At 37.4% G+C, this 11,035-nt stretch overlaps 1 protein-coding gene across 2 annotated transcripts in view; it reads right to left on the reverse strand.

Annotated features, from left to right (window-relative positions):
- LOC106871981 (G protein-coupled receptor kinase 1) overlaps positions 1 to 1,684 on the reverse strand; it is a 151,430-nt gene extending 149,746 nt beyond the window's left edge. For both annotated transcript variants that reach the window (XM_089343058.1, XM_089343057.1), the window contains exon 1: positions 1,430 to 1,684. In XM_089343058.1, the coding sequence (XP_089199184.1) occupies positions 1,430 to 1,542 (113 nt within the window). In that variant the 5' untranslated portion in view covers positions 1,543 to 1,684. The remainder of the gene's footprint in view (positions 1 to 1,429) is intronic.
- Positions 1,685 to 11,035: the final 9,351 nt, after the last annotated feature.

An 11,035-nucleotide genomic window follows, 5' to 3' on the forward strand; every position in this document is an offset into this window, starting at 1 on the left:
TGTATGTTTTTATACGTTGATGTGTAATATCAATATAAGCGTATATGTAAACGCATGTGTGTATAGTAGGAAGTATGTACAGTGCATGTGTATATATATATATATATATATATATATATATATATATATATATATATATAGATAGATAGATATAAATAAAAGGGGTGTGTGTATTTGATGAGCGTTTATACGTTGATTGTAGACACAGGGGTGTGTGCGGGTGTATATATATCATGTAATGCACAATGCAGTTGTTTGCGTGTTTATACACGCATGTATGTGTGTAGATAGCTGAATGTATAGTATACGACTGTGGGCATAGGATGTACCTAAAGTATACGATAGACGTATGTGTATGCGTATGTATATATATATATATATATATATATATATATATATATATATACACCACATGATAGGTGAATGTATACATGTACAATGTATACGGTAGATACGAACATATAGATGTATATATTATTGTATACGACAAATGTGTGTATATGTATGAATGTAATGCATACGATATATACATGTATAGATGCATATATAGTGAACGATGTAGACGTGTATACAGTACACAATAGATGTGTGTGTGTACAAAATGTGTCTGTATATATATACATATATATCATGTACATATATGCGTGTAAATGTATGTTTAGTTTGATGTGCACCCACCCACGCACATGTATACATCAGATATGTACGTATTTACGGACATATATACATGTGTCTATTATTGAACGTTGTGTATAGATATTTTTAAATGTACGTAGATACGGACATATAAATGAAGCTGTTGTATTATGTGTGTAAAATAAATATATATATACATATTTTAAAACGGACATAGATGTATATATATATGTGTGTGTGTAAATATATGAATTTGTATGATGATTTACATACGCATGTATATATATACACACAAGAATAAATATATCTCTGAATGGATATATTTGTGTGTCGTACGATGATGTATACACACATATATATGTACGCACATACGGATATTTTATACACATACAGCTACATTTAAATATATACACATTCATATGTATGAATGTATGAAAAGACGTGTTTGTGTTGTACGATGATGTATATATGATGTATATATATATATATACATGTACATATTTATATATATACGCACATTCTACACATACATTCCTACATATAAATAGATGTATTTGTGTGTTGTACGATGGTGTATACATATATATACAAATACATATTTTTTAAATGTACGCACATACGGACATTTTTGCTACATAAATAAATACACAGATATGCGTGTGTGTGTGTGTGTGTGAGTGTCTGAATGTGTGTGTATCTATATGTGTATTCGTTGTGTGTGTGTGTGTGCGATGGCAGCAAAGAAAAACGAACAGCAACAACGAAAAACAACAACAAGTTAGCAGCACCTTACCTTGGGTCAGGCAGAACAATTTTCTTGCTAGCTCTGGCGGCCGGAGAAGATTTACTCTTCTCCATAGCCATAAGATAGCTGACATCGGCGAGAACAGCTTCCAAATCCGCCATCTTTGCTTAATACAAAAAGGGATTTCGTGTTTCTGGTAGAAATCTTGAGAGCTTTCCGCTTGCTACACTCCAGATCAATCGCTTCGCTTTCCTCTCTCCCAACTGTATATATATATGTAACTATTTATACGTGAATGTATATATATATATGGCAACGTGTGTGTAAATAAATAAATAAATATATATATGTATCTATCTATATATATATATATATATATATATATATATATATATATATATATATGTATCTATATATATATATATGTATCTACATGTATCTATGTATCTCTCTCTCTCTCTATATATATGTAACTATGTAACTATACAAATGTATCTATGTATCTATACATATGTATCTATATGTATGTATCTATGTATCTATCTTCTGCCCGCTCTCTGTTACTTTACGTGTGTGTGTGTGTGTGTGTGGTTTACATATGTATATATATGTTTAGTTGTATGGGTGTGTATATAAATATATGTGTATGTGTGTACGTTTTTTCCTATTTAGTTGTTCCCAAATATTTTATACGATACATATAAGACACATGCGTATGTATATATATATATATATGTATATATATATATATGTAATATATACTGTATTGTAAGATACTTGTTATTTAATATTTTTACATGTGTATGTAAATATATATATTTGTAAATAAATATATGTATATATATGTGTGCGCGTGTGTGTATTTTCTTATTTTCCTTTGCTTGTTATTATTGGTGATAATAATAATAATAATAATAATAATAGTAAAATAGTAATATTATTTTCTTGGTATCATTTTAGATTTAAAATATGTAATAAAATGATAAACGTTTTGTTTAAAAAGAAAAGATCTGTTGATATCCCGTGTATATATATATATAATATATATATATATTTTATATATGTATATATATGTGTAGATTTATCTTTTTTTTTTTATTTTGCTCCTTTCGTCTCTTGTCACTCAACTTTCCTTTTCACATATACATGCATTCGCGATCGTCTCAGCAATTAATTTTCCTCGTTGTATATAGTCACCTTGACGTGAGTGTATAAATATATGTGTACATCTACATACATATATTTATAACTGTATATAAATATATATCATTTATATAATTGGTTTCCCTTTTTCTTATGTGTATATAGGCATGTCTGTGCAACTATGCACTATACATTCATATACATAGATGTTATATGGTTTATGTATGTATATATGGGTTGTTTTTTTTTTTTGTATTCTTTCGTCCTTGTTTGTGTGTATATTATCTTGTCTATTTACAGTCTGTATTATCGGGGGGCCGCCCGCTCACTCACTCGCTCACTCGGACGTACGGAGTGAGCGTGTGTCTGCGTGAGTGAGAACCGTGATATGGTTTTGTCTCCGTTAGCGACGCATACACAACCAACAAAAACCCCACCAAAAAGCGCGTTTGTCTTTATCCCCCACCGTCGACACATACACTCTCTTACTCTCACTCTTTTCCCCCCTCTTTCTCTATCTATCACTATCACTCTTCTTCACTCACTCATTCCACTACCGCAACTTCAACACTAAAACTCTCCTCTCTCCTTCTCCCCCTCTCTTATCGTCTTTCTCCTCTTCCCTCCGTCTTATTTCTCTCTCTCTCTCTCTCTCTCTTAAGTATACGCACACACTACTTCTCTTTCTCTCCTTTTTCTTCACTGTCACTTTTTTTCCTTATCTCACACATACACACTTTCTCTTTTCGCTTACCACTCTCACTCTTTCTCTCACTCTTCCTCTTACTCGTTCACTTTCACCTTCTTAGATCTTTTATCTTGTCCTCCTTTCTCTTTTTTCCCTCTCTTCCTCTCACTCTATTTTACCTCAGACGTTTTGTCTTCTCCCTCTCTCTTTCTCTCTCCCACTCTCTCTTTTACTCTTATTCTGTCTCTCTTTACCTTCTCAACCGTTTTATCTTGTCCCTCCCTTTCTCTCGCTCTAATTCTTCTTCTATCACTTTTACCAAAGCCGTTTTTATCTTACCCCCTCCTTCTCTCTGTCTCATTAACTCTTTCTCTGTCCCTTTTACCTTTCTCTCTCTCTCTCTCTCTCTCTCTCTCGCTCCGTAAATACACAGATGTTCACATGTATTCATATATACACATATATATATATATATACACATACATTCATTCATACATAAATACATACGTACTTATTTCAAACTCTGTATCACCACATCCTCTTCCGCTCCGTTTTTCTCTACCCATCCTCTTCCTTCTCCCCTCTATCTCTTCCCTTTCTCATCTGCTCTCTCTCTCGTCGTCTCTCTCTGCATCTCTCTCTGTCTCTCTCTTATTTCCTCCCTCTCACGCACACACACACACACACACTCATGGATTACGGTTTGATTCCAAACCAATTCCTTATGTTTTCCTCAAACTACTGCAATGTCTTTCTACTTTAGCACGAAACCGTTGAGACTGCTGTCGCTGCTGCGAATGCTGTTGCTTCTGCTTTTGCTAATGATGATGATGATGCTACGGCTACTTTTGCCGGTGCTGTTGCTGTTGCTCACACACACACACACACACACACACACACACACTTTCTCTCTATCTCTCACTCTCTCCCGCGTTGTCTCTCCTCTCTCTCTGTATATATGTCTGTCTGCTTTTTTCTCTCTATATCTGTTAAGTCTCTCCTCATACTCCTCTCTCTCTCTCTCTCTCTCTCTTTCTCCATACGTCTGTCTTATGTATCTGCTTCTCTTCCTCTCTCAGTATGTGTTTATTTCTCCTATTTGTCTCTCTCTATCTGTCTCTCCTCTTTCTCTCTCTCTAATTATCTGTCTCTTCTATCTCTCTTTCTGTATGTATCTGTCTCTTTCATTTGCCCCTACTTCTCTCTCTCTCTCTCTCTCCTTACGTCTCTCTTTATACGTTCGTTTGTCTCTCCTTTCCTTTTCACATACATATTTGTCTTTCCTTTTTTCTCTTTTGTTTGTTTCTCTCTTTCTCCCCTCTCTTTCTTTCTCACTCTCTCCATTTATATATATATATATATATACATATATATGTGTGTGTGTGTGTGTGTGTGTGTGTTTGTCTCTCCTCTCTAAATGTCACATCACTCTCTCTCCCCTCTCTTTCTACATATTCGTCTGTCTCTCCTTTCCCCATCTCATATACATGTCTCTCTTTCCTCTCATCTGCCAGTTTCTCCTTCCACTTCTCCGTAGATCTGTCTCTTCGTCTCTCCTGTCTCCCGATTCCCTGTGTTTCTCTTCCATTCTAGATATATCTAGTGTCTTTCTTCTTCTTCTCTATATCCCTTCTTCTCTCTTTTCCTCACTATGTGTCTCTCTTCTTGCTCTCCATATATTTCTCTCTCTCTCTCTCTCTTCTATCTATTCATTGGTCTTACTACTTCTTTTTCTATTTCATTATTAGTCTCTCTTCTCTCTCTATATATCTGTCTATTTCTTCCCGTCTCTTTCTCTCTCTCTCTCTTTCTATATAGAGGTATGTGTATGTGTGTGGCCATATGTATGTGTTTGTGTTTTCCTCTCTTTTTCACCTCACACTATACTCATCCATCAAACCCCTCCGCCCCACTTCTTTTACTTTCGTTTTTTTACTTTCTCCTTCATTCACTTTATCATTTTCTTTCTCCCCCCTCCCTCTCTCTTTTCTAATTGTCCTTCATTCCCCCCCCCCCTTTTTCTCTCCATTTTAAGCTATTATTACAGTTTTCCTATTCATCTGTCTTTGCAAATTCCACTAATTTTTCCGTCACCTCGCTCCTATTTTTCTTCCCTTGTTGCTTTCTACATCATCTATCGATCTATCCATCCATCTATCTATCTATCTATCTATCTATCTATCTATCTATCTATCTATCTATCTATCAATATCTATCTATCTCTCTATCTATCTATCTCTCTCTCTATCTATCTATCTATCTATCTAATATATATATCCTGTTACATATTCTTATCTTCTCTTCCTTGTTTATCATCTCTCTTCAAATTTCTCCCTCTCTCTCTCTCTCTCTCTCACTCTATCTGTTCGCTTCTCTATTTCCTCTCTCTTTCACTCCTCCCCTTTTCCCTTTCTATAATTACTCTCACTTTTCCCCTTCTCTCACACTACTACTCCGACGACCTCTACCGTGTCCCTTGTGAAGCTGGTGGCTGTTGCTGTTGTTGCTGCTGCTGCGGTTGTTTATTTTAACCCTCGTCCAGCTCTTATTAAGCAAACATGATCAAATGGCACTTCAACCGTGACCATCTCGTCTTCTTTTTCATATGTAATTTGTATGAAAAAGACCAGATCTGGGTTAAAAAAAGACCTGCGCTGAAAATATTCCTACGACCACCTCGTCTTGTTTTTAAGAATAGTGTACCTAGGACTACATTATTGAATGTAATCTTTAAAATAATATATATATATGTGATTTGAGGTATTTAGCTGCTTTTTCTAGTAAGTGGAATGACCACACAGAAGTCCCTTCATCATGATGGCGTCACATCTGTTTGCTTAGCTCCAGGTCAGCTCTGATCGAGCAAACCTATGATCAAAGTGTATTCCAGCCGTGACTATCCCAGCATATTGTTTGGCTATTTTATTCAAGCATTGCACATCTAAGACTATACTATCCAATGTGCATTTCTCTTCTATTAAGATACGGCATGAAGGAGATTTGGTTTCTATTTCTAGCAGGCCGACGGGACACTGATGTAGATGATGTTTGAACCCGGCTCAGCTCTCATCGAGAAGGCCGATGACCAAAAATCTTCCATCTGTGACCATCGCGTCTGTTTGTCGAATATGTTCTCAAAGAACATGTGATTCGAGGGAGATTTAGCTGTTATTTCTAGCATGTCGACTGGCCATATAGAAGAGCTCCTTCCGTGACTCGGCTGTTGTTGGGTTATATTTGCGTAGAGCTGCTGCTGTTGGTGACGATGAGGCTGCCTTTTGCCACTATTGCCTTATTCTGGTGGTGGTGATGATGGTGATGCGGCCTTGTGCCGCTACTACTGCTACTAGTGTTGGTGCTGATGATGCTAAATTGTGCCGCTGTTACTGCTGCTGCTGCTGCTGCTGATGTTGCCCTGTGTCACCGTTGTTGCTGCCTACTGCTACTACTGCTGCTGCTGCCCTGTACGGCTACTGCCGTCACTGTCATATTGCTCACCTGCTTTTATTGATTCCAGTTTCATCGATCATGTCTCTAATTCTACTGCTTTTACAACTGCAATATTACTGCTAATTATGCCACTGCATTTCCACTGCATTTCCACTGCTCTCGCTAAAACAACTGTGACAATAACAACAACAACGTAGAACATTCAACTGCTTTCCTGCTGCAGTTAATAATGGATTATAATCTCTATAATTTTCCTCTTTCCTTTCTCACCATTTCTTAGTCTTTCTCTCTTTCTGGTTTTCTTTACCTAACCTCCCTTATTCCCTCTGTCGCTCTCCTCTTTTTCTTCATAGTCTCTCTCTCTTTCTCCCTCTCTCCCTTCTCTCTCAAAACCACATAATTCTCTCTTTTTAAGTTTGTTTTCGTAACCCCTCTCTTTCTCATTGATCCTCTTTCTCTCTTCTCTATTATTTGAAATATTCGTGTCCACTCTGGTCTCTCTCGGTCTCTGTCACAGTCTGTCTGTCTGTCTGTCTGTCTGTCTGTCTGTCTGTCTGTCTTCCCATCCATCCGTCCGTCCGTCCGTCCGTCCGTTCGCCCAGCCATCCGTCCGTCTATCTATCTATCTATCTATCGATCTATCTATCTATCCAAGTCGCATAGATATCCTTTTATTTCGCATGCTTTCCCTGTTTCCGTCTACCAAATCCACTCACAAGGCTTTGGTCGGCCTGAGGCTATATATAGTAGAAGACACTTGCCCAAGGTGCCACGCAGTGGGACTGAACCCGGAACCATGTGGTTGGTAAGCAAGCTACTTACCACACGCAGCCACACCTGAGCCTATGATGCATCACGTTCATTCTCCGCCCCACCCCATTCTCTTTTTACTCCCTGATTTCGTTCTGAACTCTACTACGCTGTTAGAAGTAGCAGCCTGACCAACTCATCGCCTTTGAAAGATAATGAAAGGACACGTAGGAATGTTTCACCCGAGACGCAGCGTGTCCGAATAGAAGACGTGATGAATGCGATTAGAAAGTCTTTTTCTCTAAATAAAGTTCATCTGCTGGGCCAGCAATAATAATAATAACGATGATTTAAAATTTTGGCACAAAGCCAAAGATTTTGTAGGAGGGGATAAGTCGATTACATCGATCCCAATGTTCGATTGGTACTTATTTTATCGAGATCGAAATGACGAAAGGCAAAGTCGAGCTCGGTGGAATTTTAACTCAGAACGTAAAGACAGACGAAATGGTGATGATAATATTAATATGAAGTGTAGCCTTTCTTGGACTCGTGACTGTGACATCACGTCGCATCTCGAATGTTAAGATGTTGCAATCCAAGAGCTGGAGAAATATACGAAATATTTAATGAACAAAACTATAAAAAACCTTTAAATTCCCAAGATGCAACCTCAAATGTCAATTATATCACACTTCTGTGGGGCATATCACACGTACAATCAGCAGCTGTCCAAAAACGTCAAAAGCAGCAATCAAGATTGAGAACACAAGTCCGGCTAATACATAATATATCAAATTCTTCATCTCAGAAATAGAGAATTGTATCATGCAATCGCTACAGAGCTGACGTAAGAAATCAGTGGAGCTTTTATAAGCCTTAAAAATTCACTCTAACACTGTCTACAAACATAGAGTAGTGGACAAAAGCGTTATTTTAGTGCAGTGCAATCACGTAGAAGTTTTGAGTTCAATCCTAGGAAAGGCACTAAGGTGAATCACCAGACACCTGAAGAAGAATGGAGCATACACAGCCGAGACGTAGCAAATGCAACAATGAAAATGAAGACACCACTCCGACTAATACATAGTATATATATATTTTTTTTCATCTCAGATATATAGAATTGTAATGTCATTGTGAAGGCGCACGGCTCAGTAGTTAGAGCGATGGGCTCACAATCATGGAGTCGTGGGTTTGAATCCGGACCGGGCTGTGTGTTGTGTTCTTGAGCAAGACACTTTATTTCACGTTGCTCCAGTTCACTCAGCTGTAGAAAGGAGTTGTGAGGTCAATGGTGCCAAGCGGTATCGGTCCTTGCCATTCCTTTGGATAACATGGACGGGGTGGCCAGTATGCATGGGTGACTGCTGGTCTTCCGTAAAACAACCTTGTCCGGACTTGTTCCTCAGAGGGTAACTTTCTAGGTGCAATCCCATGGTTATCCATATGCTAGAGTTGATCATAGAGCTTCACCTGCATGCGCGGGGCTGAGCAGTTGTTGCTTATGTTGCCATCCTATAAATTTCAGGTTAATCAGGAGAATGGTGGAGCTAACTTTATCTCTGGTACTAAAGGAATGGGTGCTTCGAGTGTGTCCGCTTTTAAAGATATTTTTCGTGGGGGTCAATGTACTTTCTTCTGATGCCATCTGCAGTTGATACATTTCTCTCTCTACACAAGTACCTTTGTGAAGCACATGTTATTAAGTGTATAGGAAGTAGTGTTTCTATAATTTCGGCGGTTTGTGTGAAGTGTTTCTGTTTACATGGCTTGGATTGTGGTTGCATATTCGAATTACGATACGAAACTATTTAAGCAGCTGTGACTAATCTTAACATTGTTCTTACGGAAGTGTTTATGATATATATATATATATATATATATATATATATATATATATATATATATATATATACGTGTTGCGTATTTACTGATTATAGACAGGGAAGCGTGGGCTGTATTGCTATTTCCTGAAATAATGCTATAAGGGGAGTTAAACCAGAAAACGCTTTCATTATTTATACGAAAAAATAAATAAAGTAACAGAGGCAGTATTAATACCAAAAGGTAAAATATTCACTACTTAAAAGTGAATGTTGCGTTAGAACACACAAATACTATTTTTATACACCAAATAACCATATAAAAGTTTTCTCTTTTGGTAAATATCGCAACATCCACTTTTAAGTGGTGAATATTTTACCATTATTTATACTATTTTATCGGGCATTTCCCAAATGTTCTATTTTTTTCTTTGTAGTCAATTCTTATTAATGCATCATTATAGTGGGGCACGGCTAGATTGAGTATCTTCCAGTCAGAGAACGATATCTTTCTTTTTATATTGACTACTAAGTTTTAATGGATTTGGCGGTGGGTATGAGGTTTTGTTTATGTAAGCGCAAGTATGGATGTGTGGTAAGAAGCTTGCTTCCCAACCACATGATTCCGGGTTCAGTCCCACTGCATGACACTTTAGGAAAGTGTCTTCTACTATAAGCCCCGGGCCGACCAAAGCCTTGTAAGTGGATTTAGTAGACACAAACTGAAGGAAACCCGTCGAATATACATACTAAAAAAGGAGACAAACCAGAATGAAAAACATCCGCTGCGGCCACATCGTGATAGTAGCAATATAGTAGTTGGGTCGACTTTGCCTTTCCTCCTTTCGAGATCGATAAAATAAGTACCAGTTTAGTACTGGGGTCAATGTAATCGACTTACCACCCCTCCGTAAAGCTGCTGACCGTATGCCAAAATTTGAGGCCAATACTATCTAACATATCAACCATTCTTATGCGAATCGTGTTATCAAAGAAAGGAAATTTTCATAACTACTCGCCCAGCATCCTCTCCGTTATCACCAAAATAATGATAAAAAACAGAAAACGACCAAACAGTAAAGCTGGTGGCAGACTGAATCAATTTTTTCCGGCTATTATTTGTGGTTTTGTCTGTTAAATAATCAATTCAACCATTTGGTTAGATACGATCTGTATCTTATCTCAAACTGTCAGTCGTTTTACGAAATATGATCTTCGACATTTCTGCTAATCCAAATGTTGTCTTTGTAAGATACTCATCTTTCATTTCTTTTCTTTTCTTTTTCTTCTCCCCCCTTTTTTTTTCTTCTTTTTTTTGTTGATAACATATGTCTTTTCATTTTGTTTCAAACCATATTGGAATTGAAAATCTCGCCATAATTCAAGCACCATAGACCGAAGCACGATCTCGTTACCTATCCACGAGAAAACGATACTCATAAAGGCATTCGTCAACTGCCGGCTCATACAGCCATCCATATACTATTGACTCATAAAGCTATGCTTGTGCTGTCGACTCATAGCTAATCGTATACTCCCCACTCATATAGCTATGTGCCTACTGTCGGCCCATACAAGTATCCGTCTACTCTCGACTCGTACAGCTGTTCGTCTAATGCCGACTAATACAGCTGTCCGCCCACTATCAACTCATACAGTTTATCCGTGTACTGTCAACTCGTAGAGCTATCAGTGTTCTGTCGATAAACTTTCTTTTAAGGACACTTAGTTTGGTGTTCTACCGCTGCTGCCGCCGATGTTTTCTGCTTTTGTTTTTTGTATTTCAGTTTACGAGTG

The sequence above is a fragment of the Octopus bimaculoides genome, chromosome 26, assembly GCF_046866305.1.
Source record: "Octopus bimaculoides isolate indiv1 chromosome 26, ASM4686630v1, whole genome shotgun sequence".
Taxonomy (NCBI): domain Eukaryota; kingdom Metazoa; phylum Mollusca; class Cephalopoda; order Octopoda; family Octopodidae; genus Octopus; species Octopus bimaculoides.